General features: G+C 35.3%; 2 protein-coding genes across 2 annotated transcripts in view; one reads left to right on the top strand and one right to left on the bottom strand.

Annotated features, from left to right (window-relative positions):
• The window catches only part of LOC105050885 (nuclear pore complex protein NUP160), a 32419-nt gene extending 27640 nt beyond the window's left edge, over window positions 1-4779 (bottom strand). Inside the window, exons 1-5 of the mRNA XM_010931097.4 lie at window positions 4475-4779; window positions 2917-3049; window positions 2519-2783; window positions 2313-2373; window positions 446-603 (exon numbers count right to left, since the gene is read on the bottom strand). Of these exons, the coding sequence (XP_010929399.1) occupies window positions 446-603; window positions 2313-2373; window positions 2519-2783; window positions 2917-3049; window positions 4475-4683 (826 nt within the window). The 5' untranslated portion in view covers window positions 4684-4779. The remainder of the gene's footprint in view (window positions 1-445; window positions 604-2312; window positions 2374-2518; window positions 2784-2916; window positions 3050-4474) is intronic.
• Window positions 4780-13694: 8915 nt separating this feature from the next.
• LOC105050886 (uncharacterized) lies at window positions 13695-16167 on the top strand. The gene is made up of 3 exons (XM_010931098.4): window positions 13695-14159; window positions 14839-15112; window positions 15556-16167. The coding sequence occupies exons 1-3, from the start codon at window positions 14052-14054 to the stop codon at window positions 15885-15887; spliced, it is 714 nt and encodes a 237-aa protein (XP_010929400.1). The 5' UTR covers window positions 13695-14051; the 3' UTR covers window positions 15888-16167.
• The last annotated feature ends 1772 nt before the right edge of the window (window positions 16168-17939 follow it).

The raw sequence follows: 17939 nt of genomic DNA, 5'->3' as shown, positions 1-17939 counted from the left end.
AGATAGAAATATAATAAGGACAGAAAAGTGAATATACGTGTAAATTAGTAGTCTGAAATGAAATCATCCATTAGCACTATACCAAAATTGAATTTCAAGCATACATAAAAAACAGCAGATTTACACCATGCTTTAATTTCAGATCCTGATCTCAAATCCTTCAAACTTAGAAATGTGTATAGATAATGGTCTTCAATAGAAATGGTTTTTAAATTTTTGACTATATATATCAACATTCGCCGTCCTAGTACTGGATCTCATACCGGTACCTTCCTATTACAGTGTATGTATGCAGTACAGTACAAGATAGGAAGGCGGGTACAGTACTGACGCGTACGGCAAACCTTGACATATATGATTCAAGACACACATGAAATAATTGTTAAGGAACTAATGTGCCATGTGTTACAATAAATTGTAGAGGAAAAGGAGTAGCAAAAGTTGCCTTCCAGTTCACTTGAGCTAACATTATGACCAATAATCTTCATGCGACTAACAAGATCCCATACACGCAAGATTCCATCCAAATGAAGAACAAATAGCAATTTTCTTCCACAAATTTCAGATATCACCATATCTTGCACAGGCCCAACAACCTTTCCCCTGCAAATGTTTGTTATGAAAATAAATCTCAGGGACAAAAACAAGGAGGATAAACATATAAAACAAAGAACAAAGCATAAGAAACACAAATAGCAGCAGAAAATATAAGATAGATTCTACAGTTATACCAACTTAAGCCCCAAAATGTGAAAAAGAAAAACAAAAAAAATATAAACCATGTGTATAAAAAGAATTAAAAAGAAATATGCAGTGGAAAGATGGGCAGAAATCGAATATATAGCACCAGCTATGAAACATGTCAACATGAAAGGAAACAGGGCCAAAGTTCAGGAGAAACCATGCAGAAGGTGATGCATCCTGAGAGATATTAATGTCTACTAAAGGTCATCATCTTTAATCAACATATCAAGGACCAAAAATTCTTTAATCGTGGTGAATTAATCAAGAAAAATTGCAAAAAGATGTTTATGTAATTTATCTCCATCACTGAATTCAATGTTCCAGAAAGACCAAAGGCACCAGACACAGAAGGGTCAAATAATTAAATAGTGCCATTAATGACCTCAGTGTCTTAAATTTTCCTGGTTCCAGCTTAATTAGAACTTACTAACGCATCTGAAGGTGCATTTAGATAAGGTTGTTTAGTGTGTCTGATTTACACTACCCACTCATCTAATATTTTACCAAACTAAACAGGAATTCAATGCAAAATTGCAAACAGAAGCATAAGTACAATTAAGGTCTATTTAGCATCCTTAACACTGAAGCTTCATTTAGAAAGAGATAAAAGCTTGTTGATATTTCTTGAGTCCTTCCATGGCTGCCAAAATCATATTTCATTTCCCCAAAAAAGTTAGCACATGAGGAATTTCAAAGTTTTTTTTTTAAGTGAGAATAATCACATTAGTTGCTCGAGAATACCGATAGTGAAAGCACATGTAATCTTTACTGGCACAAATGAGAAAGAAGGACGAGCAACATCATTCCCAAACCATATCGAAAATGACTATGAAAGTAAGGTCTCCCCACAATGAAAGCCCAAAACAAATTATTAAAAGGAAATCTCCTATACATTTAGCTAATTCACAACTTAGATGTTTCCTTTTTGTGCACGTTATGATTAGGGCGCAACAGAAATGATGGCCAGAGTTTGTAGCATAACTTTATCAACTAATTTAACAAAATAAATAAATAAAAACACAAGTCACCTTATTTCTTCTAGGAAGCACCTCTCAATGGTTTTATTCACCAATGAAACCTTCACATAGATCACACTATTGTAATAAGTATTCACGAAGGTGACAAAAACCATGTTTAACAATAGACAAAATCTTTCCATCGCTACAATTGAAAAGATTGCCAGCATTTAATGTGCAAGTCTTGCCTCAGCATCCTCTTTTATGGAGTTTGGTGTTAGCTTCCGTGACTTTTTCAGCTTAGGGGTGACTTTTAGGTCCTTTGAATAGTTCAAGTGCTGTCTTTCAATATTTTGACAAAAAGTTAAACCAGAACAAAGTACTGATTTTGCTAAGAGAACTGCAAAATGTTTATCTTCTGAAAAGGAAAAAAAAAAATCATTCCTCATCCTTTCATGCTTCTAGACAAATACAAGCCTGTTTCGTAATCGAGAAATGGTAGCTAAGTATCACCCTCACAAATTGTTCTAGCTCAACTCCTCCCCTTCCCAGAAGAGGAAAAGGACTTAAGCATTTCCCAGGTGGTAATATTTTGTATGCTAAAAGAAATACCTTGACACAAGATTCCATAAACGACCAATCCCAGCATCATCACGAAGCTCATTCATGAAACCTACAGTCAAAAAGAAAAAGGTTTTCACAAGCAATGAACAAATTACAAGAAACAAATTGGCAAAGAACGTGCATTAGATTCAGACAAGCAAGAATATGAAAGGCTTAGTGATATATACAGTATAATCCCAAAATTCAAGGAAAACCTGGTGCACTTGGATCTAGTATTCCCAGTTGGTAGCAGCCAATTGATCCATCTTGTCGCCCAATTATCATGCATCCTGGCGCTGCTGTTACCGCTGTAATATTTCCAATTTGTGCATGAGTTTGAACATTAAACTCTACAAGCTCATTCTGAGGAAAGGTGGAACCAGATATATAAGATAATGAACTTCTCAAGTAGAAAAGATAAGCAACTCCTGAAACTGTCAGCGTATAAAGCAAGTATCCATTTCCTGCTCTGCTCTGAATCTGTAGATAAAAATTTTAAGCTACCCCAGGGCAAAAAAATATATAATAGACAAAAGGAAGACTGTTCCAAGAAAAATTCCCATAAGACTACATGCTCAGAATATGTGTACTTCAGAATCAACACTGAACTGACCTCGTTTTTGCATACAAAAGCAAAGGGACAGAGTGCATCCTGAAATACAATGTGCAATCCAGTCTCAGGAAATTCTTTATGTGGAAAAAGCTCGACCACCTCAAGGACATTTGGAAGATTCTTATGAAGCCTCCTGGGAAGTTTGAATTTAAGTTTAAAATCCAAAGAAGGAAAATATCAAATGCTATAACACATGCATCTTATAGAAGCCAAGGCCAAATAAGAATAAAAAGTTTTGTGGACAAGCAAGCATGTTAAGATTCTGATGTGATTGCACCGTTGATAAAAGCGGGGAAAGAAGAATAAGGGAAAGTAAATAAAGAAATTAGAATGGAAAAAAGAATCTAGGTCCTGCTTTTTTCGTGCAACATCATCATCGCATCTTTGTACAACCACATATCTGAGATAAATGTTATAACACAGCAAAAAGACCAGCTTTACCGTACCAGCTGAAGAATATGGATATAAAGATGGCGTATGCATATGGTAAAATTATGGAAGATATAATTATAACTGAGCATGTTACAAGAAGTCTATGAGTTGCACTGATCAAAAAAATACACAGGAGAGAATATATGTTTACAGTGATTAGTGTATGTACAGCATGGATAAGAATGGCCGGTGAAAAAAATATGGGTTGAAGAGTTCAAAAGGAGCAGGAATGGTAGCAAAAGGATTTGGATGAAAATAATGAAAAAGAAAACAATGATAATTTCTGGCTGTAGTTGACTTTGTATTGGATGAAAACAAGAGGCTGAATTGATAGATGATCAACCCCAGACTGATGGGATGGCCATCCTACTTAATTTCATATTTTTTATTTATTTTTCTCCAAATTCCTCTTGATTCCACGCATACAAATTGACTTTTCTTCTCCTGAAGAAGTCCAATATTAGAAAGTTTATCTATGCGCCAGCTCAAATAGTACAAAGCGGCATTTAGCAATCCTAGGTTCAAATAGAACATGCACGTGAGATCCCTTGGCAGCTAGAGTAAATTTCTTACCTGAGATCAATATTGTTAGTATTCTAAGGAGGATCAAGTGCCTCTCTTGGAACGAAATATAGCATTAGAATTTATGTCAAGATTTCGGATGTGCACAAATTCAAGAAACGATCCAGTAAACTTGCCAACTTCAATTGATAATAAAATAAGGCCCAGATTCAAGAAATCGGCCAGAAAATTAATTCTCCGTCTGACAACTGGGTGCTCACGGGAATGGCTCGTAAAGGTCATCTTACCAAGATGAAACAATTTGTTTTAATTAAAAATAGAGCCAATAAACTAGCAAAAACATGTTAGGTTTTAGGTTGCAGCGGAACCAAAAAAAAAAGACTGAAAAGAAGCTGTCAAGGACATGGAGATGATCCTACCAAGATGGAATCAATTAATTTAAACCAAAAAAAAATATAATCCATAAGGTAATAAGGTAATAAGCATTGCAGCATAAATGACGGTATACGTTGAAAAAGAATCAAAGTCAGTGGAGTGAACTGAAATCAAATCAATAAACCAATAAAGAGGAGGAAGAACATTAGAAGAGAAGAAGAAGGGTTACCAGACGAGGTAGGCCGGAGGATCTCCGTGAATAACGTGACAAGATGCGGCGTTTCGGGAGGCCGTAGGGGTGGAGGGCTGGGACGCAGGGAGCTGAGGAGGAGACGACAAGGGGGAGGAGAAAGGGACGGTGACCTCGATCCACCGGACCTTTTCGCTTCCGGCGATGGGAACCTCCATGCCAGCGAGGGATCGAGAGGCGGCCGCCATGGCCGGGCCGCGGCGGAGGATGGAGAGGAGGAAGGCGAGAAGGGTTTTAGAAAGGCTTTTGGCGGAGAGGGAGAGAGGTCCCTGGGACGTGAGAGGACACTGGGCTTAGGCCCGTTCTTTTTAGCGGTGTCGGCATGGTCCGAAACAGCCCTCGGTCTTCGCAGTTCCTTGACCTGACCCATTAACTGAAACGGGTCCGGGTCCGGGTCCGGGTCCGGTCTGGCTTCCTGTGGACTCTGGTGCCGCCTGGTTGAATTCTTTTAGCACACGGCTCCTCAGAAATTTCAAATTGAATTTGGATGGTAGTTGATGCAAAATATATAAGAGCCGTTTGTAAGGCTGTAAATGTCCCAAGATGTTTCAAAACATGCCAAGGCTTGGCTCAATAATAGGCTTAATTAAAATTTTATTTGGCTCAGCTTTTAGAGCTCCAAAAAATACCTTCAGGCCTTTAGAAAATATTTTAGGGTAATACGGTGATATTTAGTAAAAAAATAAAAAAATTATTTTGACTTTACGAGAAAGCTGAAAAGATTTACTTAAAGAATGTATTTTCAAGTTTTTCCCAAAAATACTTTCTAGCTAATATCGGAAAGCTATTTTGATTTAAATAATTTTTTTTTAATGATATAAATATCCATTAACAAATCTCATAATCATATCATATTTATATTATTATACTTTAAATATAATATAATATAATAATAAATTAATAATATAATCTATTATAGTATTGTTATATTATTAAAATATAATTTGATATAATAATATTTATTAGTAATATTATATTATTATATTATAATAATATAATATAACCTGCCATATTATAATTTATTATTAGATAATCTATTATATTATATCACATTATATATTACATCATAGTTATAATAATATTATATTATGTGATATATATAATTATATTATATGATATTATATATTATATTATAATATTATATTACATTATATGATAATAATATTATATAATAAAGTAATATTTTAAAATATAATAATATTTATGTTAAAGACATATAATATATTTATTATATTATATTTTTATAATAATATCATATAATTTATTATAATAATATATATTATATTACATTATAAATTATATTATAATTATAATAATATTATATTATATTACAATATTATGTTATATTATATGATAACAATATTATATAGTATAATAATATTTTAATATATAATATTATATTATATTATATTATTCTCTACTATGTAATACTATTCAATATCTTTAATCATCATTTTATCATACCAAAAGTATTTTTTATTTTACTTACCAAATATATATTAAAATTTCAAAGCACTTTATAAATATAATTATCCAACAACAAATAGTTTTTTATAAAAATTTCACTTTCAAAAATTTTACTTCTTAAAAGCTCTACTTCCAAAAGCTCCAAAAATTCTACTACCAACAACAATTCCAAATAGGACCTAAGCCTTTTCAATTAGAAGGCAAGCTAGGGATCAATATAATTAGTTTTTTTCCATGAATTATTTTTAATATTTTATCAAAATTATGTATAAAACCTCTTCTTATCATTATTTTCTAATTGATATATATATATATATATATATATATATATATATATATATATATATATATATATATATATATATATTGCTGTTTAGATGGTTGAGCCTAAAATCCTATGGTATTTAAGGGTTGAGCTAGTACAACCATCAAAAGCTTAAATTATAAGTTGGGCAGAATATTTTTTTCTCTATATAGGATTCAGATCAGTCCACTCAAAAGATAATCCTAGACACTTGTAAGTATAGATTGAGCCTAATTTATATTCCAAAGTAGTAGTGGTTGTTGTATTGATTCAATTCATGAATGTCATGAGATTTTGAGTTCAATCATCCAACCAGATCCTTATATTGTAAAGGGATTCTTGGATTAAGTTTTCAGCGGATGATAAATAAATTATTATTTTAGACATTAGTAGGGGGCCATTGATGTTTTGTGGCCAAAATACTCTAAATTAAATAGATTTCTTTTCCATTTTTTTTCTCTCCTATTCTCCACTTCCAATCCTCAAATTTCAGCACCGAAGTCATGCCTCCGATGCAATGGTTGACACCATGCATCTGCACCAACCTTGGCCTCAAGAGCATGGAAAAGATGATCTTCATCTTCGATGATACTATCATCACCCATACATGATACTACAATGGAAAAGATGATCTCCACCTTCGATGATACTATCATCACCCATGCATGACACTACCATTATAAAAAAAAAAAAAAAAAAAAAAAAAAAAAAAAAAAGAGAAGAGAAGAAGAAGGAGGAAGATGACACCACCATCCTCAATAAATTAAAATATGGACGCCATCATATCCATTGTTAACCCCACCCACCTCGATCTCATTGACCTCAATGATGTGAAGGCCCTCAAGAAGCTTGGCGGCACGTTGAGCAATACCAAGCTTGTCAAGGGGCCCATCTTTGATCAGTTATGCCACTAGTAAGTCCGCTCTGAAGCGCAGCTACATTCTCGAGATGGTGAAGATCAAAATCGAACATTGACTGCATTGTGTTTAAGAGTGTTTTGAGGGATGCTGTGACCAACCTCGCTGCACTACTTGATCAAGGCCAAGATTTTGGGTGGTCAATGATGTTAGAGGTGTGAGATTGAGTTAATGGCAGACTACTTGCTCGTCTCCAATATTAAACGCCCTGGAAGGTTTCTACCAAAAAGAAACAAAACACCCTGGAAGGAGAAGTTGGAAATTGCTGACTTGCACAGATGGTATTGGTTGAGGACGGGAAGACTGAAGGACCACAACTTTTGCACCTTCCTCGCAAACTTTCTCATCCATAACCTCGACCATCTCACCATCTTATTAAGGAGCAAGCTGTTTCCCTCTGCCAAGCTCACGGCAATTACCATGGTCAATGAGGCACTAGCCCCCAACTCCAGAAATACCGATGCTTAACCAGCTCAAAATACTGATACGGCATTTTTTTTCATAAGATTTTCTCCCAATCCCTCAAGTTGCTCCATTCACTCATATTTCGCTCCCACCATAATGAGTGAGCACCATCGAACCTTCTGCCTACCTCTATCCCTTCCTTGACATCATATGAAGTGATGAGATCCCCACCGGCGTTACCCTCTCTACCACTGCTCTTAAGATCCTCCGCTTAACATATTTAAGTGCACCCTCATACCTACGAGGCCATCTACACCATTGTTGCAAGGAGCAGAAAGGAAGGGACGTATTATTTTCGTGGACCCACAATCGAGATCATCCATGGTAGAGCAATCATGTATGGACCCTGACCCTAATTAGCTTAAAAAATAAAAAGTGATTATGGTTCATTGGGGCAGTGGAAGGCTATATAAGGATCTATTTGCAAATTAGATAGGCATTTTATATCATTTATGCTGCTGGGGCGCGGTGCGGGGGATGCCTTTTGTCTCACATCGATTGCAAGTCAAGAGATAGAAAATTTTTTTCCTCCAGGTGGTATTTTTTTTTTTTTAAATAAAGTTGTACGCCCAATAGTTAAAAGCGGCTCCAAAGCGGATGATACCTTCTGGATAGAGATTGGAAGGTCAGATAATTAATAAAATGGTAATAAGTAAAGTTTATGTATGACTCTGTAAAATATTAACTTTCAGCTTGTAAAATTCAAACATAATGCTTCAAGCTTGCAAAATTGAGTAGAAATTTGAACTTCACTTTGTATCCCGAAAAATCATGTAAAAGCATGGATATGTTGCTTACAAGTCCTTGATCCACCAACTTCATACATAGTTGGCATAAGCTGTTAATTCGGATTGAGGACATCTTTTATGATTAAAATATTTTTTTATTATTTTAAAGTATATTTAGGCCTATAAATGGGTCGGATCAGATTGGATCCTGAGTGATCTCGATCCGATCCAATTTCTTGATCAGATCATGATATTGGACCCATGCCCATCCCGATAAAAAATCGAATCGGATTAGATCCATAGCCAAATTTATTGATCCATTGGATCATTCGGGTCGGATTGGGTCCATATATAACCCGGTCCCAATCCATGAAATGCAGGTTCGGTTCAAATCTGATTCGGATCGAATCGGATCACATGTTTAATTTATTTGAAACCTACCATCAATGAATACTAATGCTAGATGACAATTAAGAAAAGTTTTTTTTCTTGTATTGCTGAAGGGGCGGATTATATATTGATAGAACGAGAGAGAGAATCCACCAAAAAAAAAAAAAAAGCAAGGAAAGAAGAAAAAAATTTCAAGCATTGTAGTACATTGATAGACTACACCATTGGTCTCTCATAATCCCCCACAAATGGTAGCCTTGCTCTATCAACTTTCTCCTTTTCTTGGCCTTATAATTTGCTACCGCATCGTAGCAGTCTTCTGCGCACCTGAATCATATAAATGACAGTCATTAGTTACAGACTGGAGGATCTTAAATGTTTGTATTTAATATCCAGAAATCATATGGAAAATTTTTTTGATGGGAATTGGAGGTAATATATTATTGTCCCTTGATTATTATTGATCATGAAGGTATCCATGATCTACAAATGGATGGGCTTGATGGAAGTCTTTTCCAATATGATATGAATGTATTATCATTCTAACTTTTTGTAATTAATATTTTTTCTGATTTCAGTTCTTTAGCACTAAACTTAACAGATCACTCAAAATTTATAATTTTTTATTATCACTGTTGTTGCCTTCTAGTGCTTTAGCACTAAAAAAAATCATGACTCAAAATCAAATAAAGAAGAAATCAAAATATACGGCATCAAAATATAGAGATTGTAGGAGATAGGAATGACAAATCTTAAAATCAAATCGGTTCAATCGAGGTACCCAACCTTAACAAGGTTGTCGATAATGGTGTCCCTCAGATGCTCCCATCTGGAAGAAATGAGGAAGACCTTCAAATCTCGTGTTTTGATCTCATGATATAGGTCGGGCATATGCTCCACGATGAAGGCACTCCACTCTTCCATCCATTGCTCCATGGAAGTACTGTTTGTCATTGCTCCTCTACGCCCCAAAACAGTCCTTCCACACAATTATCATCACACATGAATCCATGAACATCCAAAACCAATAGCATCTAATCATTACCATATATAAACATGGCATGCAAGTGTGATTATTGATCGATAGCATATTCCTAGTAAAATTAAGAAAAACTACTAATAGTTGGTAGCCTGAGCTCCCAGCAAGAAGCTAGAAGAAGTAATCGAGATGTCCTTCATTTAAATTATCAGGAATCCATCTAATCTTTCCTCTTCGGATTGTTATAGATATTACAACAGTCAGAATAAAAGAACTAAAAGATTTGAAAAACTTTTAGTTTTGGAGATTTTTAATTTGAAAATCGGATGGAAAAGACTGAAAGATTTGAAAAATTTAAGCTCAAGCCCAAACCCCTATTTGGATGAGTCACTCTAACTGGGTTCGGATCCTGTATTTTGATCCAGATCGGATTGGGTCGGGTCATGTATCTTAAGATCTAAATTAACCCAAAAATCTCCACGGGTCGGGTCGGGTCCAAATTCAGAAAATCCAGACTCGATCCGAAAAAGAGAACGGGTCCAATTTTTGAACCCGATTTTCATGAATTTTTTAAATCGATTTGGGTCGAGTCTAATCGGATCGGATCGGAGTGGATCATGGATCAACCCGACCCATTTGCAGCCTTAAATATATTTATATTCTTCAGAAAACAAGCATCCAGTGGATAGTAATTCTATCAAAAAAAAATCCAAAAATATATTTTTTATAAGAAAAAAAAATTACTTTTAGTGCTTCTTCTTAAAATTACTCTGTCATCTTTGAACATGATAAGCCTATTCATCAAATATTGCTATACGATTACTAAATATTATGTTAAAAATATTATTATTTTTAAATATTAAATATTTTTGAGAAATAGTTTAAGATAATCAATTAAAATTTGTCCTGATGATTATATCTCTCCAGTTAGTAATTTTAATTTTTTTTTGAAATAAACGGACGGTCATACTATTATGGAATGAGAGCAGCCCATCAAATCAAGATATAAAATATCTCGTAGATTAGGTAGATATAGATTCTTTTGTCTCCGGATCCAATCTCCAGAATATTTTATGATAAATGATATAATTTTAAATTTTTTGGATGGTGCATTCTCAAAAATAATAGGACTTAGATGCTTGTGGCATGGTGTATCTCCCTTCTTTACTCTTGGAGGGAAAAGAAAAAAAAATGGTGATTTTTTTTAAAAAGAAAAAAAAGCAACAGTGCAAGTACTTCGATGGACTATCCTAAGAAAATTATTCAAAAAATACGCACGATAACAAACTCGGCTCAGACTTGAAGCTGCCAGTAGTAATAAAATACTGTTGACTTACTCTCTCTCCCTCTCTCCTTTTATATATATATATATATATATATATATATATATATATATATGTGTGTGTGTGTGTGTGTGTGTGTGTGTGTGTGTGTGTGTGAATGAAGGTTCCCAATTTTAAAATATGTGTGTATATATGTGTGTGTGTGTGTGTGTGAATGAAGGTTCCCAATTTTAAAATATGTGTGTGTGTGTGTGTGTGAATGAAGGTTCCCAATTTTAAAATATGTGTGTGTGTGTGTGTGAATGAAGGTTCCCAATTTTAAAATAAATTATATATATATATATATATATATATATATATATATATATATATATATATATATATATGTGTGTGTGTGTGTGTGTGTGTGTGTGTGTGTGAATGAAGGTTCCCAATTTTAAAATAAATTATGGAAGACTTTTTCGGTCGCTAGCTTCAATGCAATCGGCGGTTGGTGGACTTCACTGGCTCTCCAAGGTATTCCATTGGATCATATTGAATAATGTCATTCTTCCCATGTCTCATAGTTCAAGATAATTCGCTTGTAAGATGTTGACTTACCAGCTATATGAAGAGGAGATTCAAATATAACTCATTCTTCACTAGAAGACATGGTGATATTTTGATAGAAACCACGTGCTATCCCATCATTGAGTACACTTATGTGAGCATGGTCGAATCGATAAATTTGATTTTCATATCAACTCTTGTCTATGTGTTAACAGTTATTCTTGATCGAACAGGACCATGTGTCGTTTGTTTAATTACTAATTTAATATGATTCTCATACCATACCACCCTAAATAGATTGCAGGCGACATAGAACTGGACCTCTCACATCTCTAGTTCAACTGCAAACCGAAAAGGATCCCAGCTCTATATTTGCCCTATCAAGCCCGGAATGTCTTTTTTTGATGAATATGGGAGGCTGGAAGCCCCCCAGCATTTCTTAAAATAAGAGAGTTTGTACAGAGTCAAGGAAAAGAGTTACGGAAGAGGTTACAAGACCCTGCTGGTGCCCGGTTAGTTTTCAGAAAAAAACAGACGCAGTTACAGGCCAAAATTATAATTTTTTAGAAAGGAATGGACTCCCAATGGAATTGATCAAGCTTAATCAGGCATGACATTGCAAACAAAGTTGAGGGTGGCTTGAGAGAAGGTGATTATAATTGAAACCAACCATGTTCTCTCTCTATGTGTGTGTATGCATGTATCTGCATGTATGGCAAAATTTCAGGCCGTTCAATCCTCTGGTGCAATGACAGGTGAGAGGAGACTGAGCCCGGACTGCTTTTATATATATATATATATATATATATATATGCGTGCGCGCGCCCGGCAAGTCTCGATCTCTTCAACCATGTGCCATTATCTTTCTACGCCTCCGAATTGATTGCCAATGATGAGAGCTTATAACTCCATTACCTTCCCAGGTACCTTTTACAAAGGAGTTCGGGAAAAAAAAAAAAAAAAAATATATATATATATATATATATATATATATATATATATATATATATATATATATATATATATATATATATATATATAAATAAATTTTTAAAAAAAATTTTGATTGAAAATAGAAAAAATATTATAATTTTTTATTATTATATTTTTAAAAATAAATCAATAAATATAAAAAAATTAAAAAAAAATATTTTTTTATTTTTTATATTCTTTCATTTGTTTTCATCAATTTTTATATCTATATGAGTTCCCTTCAGATGGGAGATTTGAAAAAAAATTTAAGATTGTAATATAATATTAATTTTTTTTATTATTAAAAAAATATAAAAAAATAATTAATTTTTAATTTTTTTTCTCTAAATTCATCTGGTTGAGAGGAGAAATAAATTATCACTGTGAAAAAATTTGTATTTTATTTTTTTATTTTATAAATAAAAAATTTTAATTAAAAAAATATAATTTTTTTTTCTTCTTCGTTATTTTTTTCTTCCAACTAAGTTATTAAGGAGAAATACTAGTTTTTTTATAAAAAAAGAAAAAGAAAAGAAAAAAAAGAGGAGGAGGAGGAGGAGGAGGAGGAGGGAGGGAAAACACTGGCCAGTGCGAATAGCATAGCAGTGCTTGATCCCCATGCGATCTAATCGCCATCAAGTCGCACATGACATGCAGCACGATGCAGGTCCATGGCCCTTTTTCGTTTTTGGGGTAACACAGGTCCACTGTCTTTGACCGGATAGAATTACAGCATGATTTGTTTTCCCATGTATTCCATGTGCCAAACTTAATTACTGCCTGGGCCGGAGCTGAGATACAAAAGAGGCGCTACCACGGGATAGGAAATCAGGTGCACGAGCATAGCCGTTCGTTTATCCTGATCGTGATCAACGGTACCAATTCCCATGATGTTGGTCGAGATCACCGAAGCTGATGTCTCCGTGTCACGTGCCAGTCGTCAGTTGCCTAACCGCTGACGAAGGCCTAAATGACGAAAACGGACGGCTTCGCCCCAAACCCAATACCACGTATCTTAAATCCCGAGGGTATTCCAGTAATTACATCTGAAAACCCAGCTTCCGTGCGGGAAAAGGAAATTAATAAAGCCCAAGAAATTCCTCTTTCGCTTAAAAGAAATTAATAAATAAAATTAAATAAGATAACTCCACGGGAGCGTGAAACCTACCGTGGTTCTTCTGGAGAGATCGAGAGTGATGCGGAAGCGTCTTCGCGAAGTAGCCCCTTTCTTCTTCCCAATCTTATTTCATCCATCGCCTCCAAGCTCTGAGCGGAGGATCGATTGATAAAGGGGAATAAATCCGACTGAGAGAGAGAGGTGGGGAGCGCCCAAAGGGGAAGGAATTGTTGGAGAAGAGAAACCCTAGGGAGTTGGTTTTGGTGAAAAGGGGGTCTGGGGTTTTGCGATTTTCGTGTTTAAAATTTTTTGGTGTTCTGGTGGCCGACTTGGAGTAGAATTTGTGACCGGGGGCTGGGGTTAGGGTTTGTGGGTTGGTTGGGAGATGGCTGGATTTCTGTCGGGGAAGATGAAGAGGAAGGATCTGGAGGAAGTGTACGACGATTTCTCGGAGTTCTCTCTGTCGTCACCGGCTAGAAAGATTAGGAGACTGGTAAGAGAATCTTTTTTCCTCGGAAATTCACTCTTAGCTCCTCTTTTTAAGGAAATTTTTACCAGATTCTCCCCCTAATTATTCAGTCTCTCTACAAAATAAGTGGAATTTTTGCAATGGTTTTTCCACCATTGTGCTCAATTTCGGGAGGTCCTACCTTTTTTTTTTCTTTTTTTTTTTAACAATTTAAGAATTTTTGGTGGTTTATTGGATGAAAATAGTGGACCTTTGGACGATTTTGGTCGTTCAAGGGATGGAAAATGTTGATTTTGGGAGGCGTAGGTTACCGACTCAAAAGGAAAACTTAATTTTGGCCGTCACCCATTTAATAAGTGATAATCTTGACTCCAAGATTCTTCTCCCGTTTTGTTCCCTATTTTTTTTCTAAATCTGAATAGTTTTTTTTCGTTCGAAGAACATCAACTTTAATCTCAAGTAAGGATACATTCCTAGTTGTGTTCTTGTTCAGATTTTTGTTTCTTCCTGGCTGTCACACAAATTTGGGAGTAGAGAAGTTAATTTATGCTGGGCAGCTATTAGTTGTTGTTGTTTCCTTTTTTTTTTGAAAAAAAAAAAAAAAACCCTGTTTGTTTGTCCTGCTCATGGAAGGCCAGCTATTAGCTGGTCTCTTTTATATCTTTGTTCATTTGTTTATTTTTTCTTTTCTTCCTCTGCTAAGGATGCGGAGCTACCTCCGATCATGGAAGAGGAGGACTCGGCAGTTCCAGTGGCGTTCGAATTCGAAAAACAGCAGCTGCCAAGGGACCTAATGAGTGCTAGCAGTACTATGCCGGAATCAACATCCACTATGACCGATGCTGTGCCAGTTCCTGCTTTGAATGAGGAGAGAGCTCTTGTTCTGTACAAGCCTGTGGACGCGCAGCTCCTCTTGTCACCAGCTCAGTCAAATGTTTCCCTCAGACTGAGCTCGGACCTGATTCATGGTCTAAAGAGTAAGTACTCAGAATATCCTCTCTTGGATTCTTTTTTTTTTTTTGTTTTGGGTTTCCTCCTGGATGGCAAATTAATTTTTAACCCCATGTCTATATCTTGTATATTGAGTTCTCATTGCTAAATTCCGTCTAAGATGGGTTCAGATTATTGCTCCAGTACCTTTCAAAAGGTCTACTATTATGTGATGTGGAACCAGTAGTTATTTACTTATTCAAAGAGACTTCCAAAAGAGCAGCTCTTTTTCTCATGTCTTCAACCATAGTGACTGCCTTATTTTCCTTCCAAATGAAAATAACAAGATAGAATCGAAGTCACGAGGAGAGGTTAAATCGTTTCTTCTGTAAAATTATATACTTTGAATATGCATTGAAGCTGTGATCAGACATTGAGCTTTGATTTTGTTAGTGTAAGGGCTTTTAACTCTCCCTTGGACTTTCTCCAGATCAGGCTTTCCGGTCAGGTAACCAGATCCGAATAGAAGACAAATCAGCTGTGTCAAGCAACCGCTTAGCAGTGGTTCCCTGGGTGCCGAACCAGGGCTCTGTGGTCACTACTGGTTCCGGAGTCACTAAAGTGGAAAGCAAGGTGCCGCAGGAGCCAATGGAGGCTGAACAGATTGAGAGCGTGTCCATGGAAGTAGAAGAAGAGAGAGACCAAGCAGAGCAAGCAAGCATCGACGAAGGAGCGGGTGGTGAAGGATTCCATCAGTGGCCGCAGCACTGCATGACTCAGCTTCCACCTAACACATCCACACCTATAATGTGGTCCTGGTGATGAACGGCAGCAGAGTGCATGACCGTGCCTTCTTTTGGCAATGGACGTTCCGGTTCTTCACGGAGAATCAGAGATGGTACTGGTATTTTGATTGCTTTCCTTGCTTCACTTTCATCAATTGGCGACGTATTCCAGCAGAACTGAAGGATTAGTTTAGAAGTCGAGGAATCGATGAGAAGGCCCTTTTGTACATGCGTCTAGTTTCCTGGTGTAGAATGGAATATTCTCTTTTTGGTCATTCCTTGTCTTTGAAATGAAAAACATGTATCAGTCGGTCGTACCCTCCCCAATCTCGCCTCTTTTTCTTTTTTTTTTCCCCTTCCCTCTCTTTTATGGTACAGCCCATTTTCAGGTTTCACGCGAGCAGGTTTGTGCTTGTGAAAGCTGATGCTTATCTGATGATCAAGTGAAGTGGCAACTCATGTTTATTGCGTGTTATAAACATGATACCGTCAGGGCGCGATGCAGGATTTAATTTGTAGGCGGCAGTCTCGAGCATTGAATTATCAAATTTTATAAATAAAATAATTTTGATATATAATAAATATATATACATATTTTATGTTGTATTTGAATATTTTTTTTTAAAAAATATAGTCATTAATTAAATGTTTTTTGTAGTGACTAACACATTGTTTTTCCCCAAGAAAGAAGATACCTTGGGAGATTCAACCATGTGCTATTTTCTAATAAAAGAAATACTCTTTAAAATAGGTGTTTCTTCTAATTTTTAGAATCGAAAAGGAAAAAAGCTACAATACAAAATGTATGGAAAAGGGTTAAGTGAGTAAATCAGCATTTTTTTTATATTTAATTTTAGTATTTATGATTTTTTTCCTTTTATGCTAACAGAGAAGTTCCATTCTTTTTTTTTTTTTTTTGGGTAGAAAAGTTCCATTCTATTTTACTTCACATGTTTGAGAGAAGGGATAAAGTAATGTGGCCAAAGCGATTTATGAGCTAGAAATTTACGACATGGAGTATGTAGTGCTGCTCAAAACAGAAAAAAGGTTAAAAAGCCTAAATAACAAAATACGTGCTGTTTCTATAGTGCTATGGATATGCATATTCTACAAAAATCCTATAACAAATTGTAATTTAAAAATAATAGAATATTTAACATGTGTATACTAGAGTTTGTGGATGGAGGAAAGGTCGATGAAATAAAATTGTAAAAAAAGTGAAAAGACTAAATAAATAAAGAAGAAGAAGAAAAAACCTCCTTGCTGGACCCTGGTTCGTGCTAAAGATGTACGAAAATTTTTTATTTTATTATTTTCCTTTGAAAGCTTGAGTGCGCTCTCTCTCTCTCTCTCTCTCTATATTCTCTTTTCCTTCAATCATTTCCTATATTTATTATTTCTCTTTTTTTGGTAAAATATTATTTCTATTTCAAAGCAAGAGTGCTCTCCCCCTCTCTCTGACTTTATTCTCTTTTCCTTCAAGCATTTCCAATATTGCTTAACAAAGAAAAGGTTTTCCAAAATCATAGGGGAAGGCATCCCCATCTATGTGGTTGCTTGGTGAATACATGAGGAAAGAATAAGTGAAAATTCAGATTAAGCATTTTAAGAGGAATAGAAAAAAAAAAAAAAAGTTTCTATCTACGGCTTCTAGATTTAATATAACCAACTTAGCGAGGAAAGATATAGAAATCATGAAATCATTGATTCACATTCTTTCTATAGCTATTTCTTTGAATTTACAAGATTTCAGATTGATGAGTATCGATAATATGTGCTGAGGGAGCCATGTATAACAGTTGAACAGGGAGGCTAGGTCCATATAAAGTAATTAGAAGTTTAAGTGAACCCTCTGTGTATGGTATAAATTGAATTCTCGATATGGGTGGGGGAGGGATTGTGCTCCCACCAGCCCCTTAGATTTGCTGCTGGGTATAACTTGCGAGACTTGTTACTGTATATAAGAAAGCAGTTGATTATGAAATTACCCAATCAGTTTTTTTGTGCTTAATTAATTTTTTTGCGCACGTATGGGAGCCCCCACACATTTCTATTTTCCTTTTGCCTGCTGTATCTACTTGTGCAACGA

This window comes from Elaeis guineensis, chromosome 8 (genome assembly GCF_000442705.2).
Source record: "Elaeis guineensis isolate ETL-2024a chromosome 8, EG11, whole genome shotgun sequence".
NCBI lineage: Eukaryota > Viridiplantae > Streptophyta > Magnoliopsida > Arecales > Arecaceae > Elaeis > Elaeis guineensis.
Note: the sequence above shows the minus strand (reverse complement) of the source record. Positions and strands in the feature narration are given on the sequence as shown.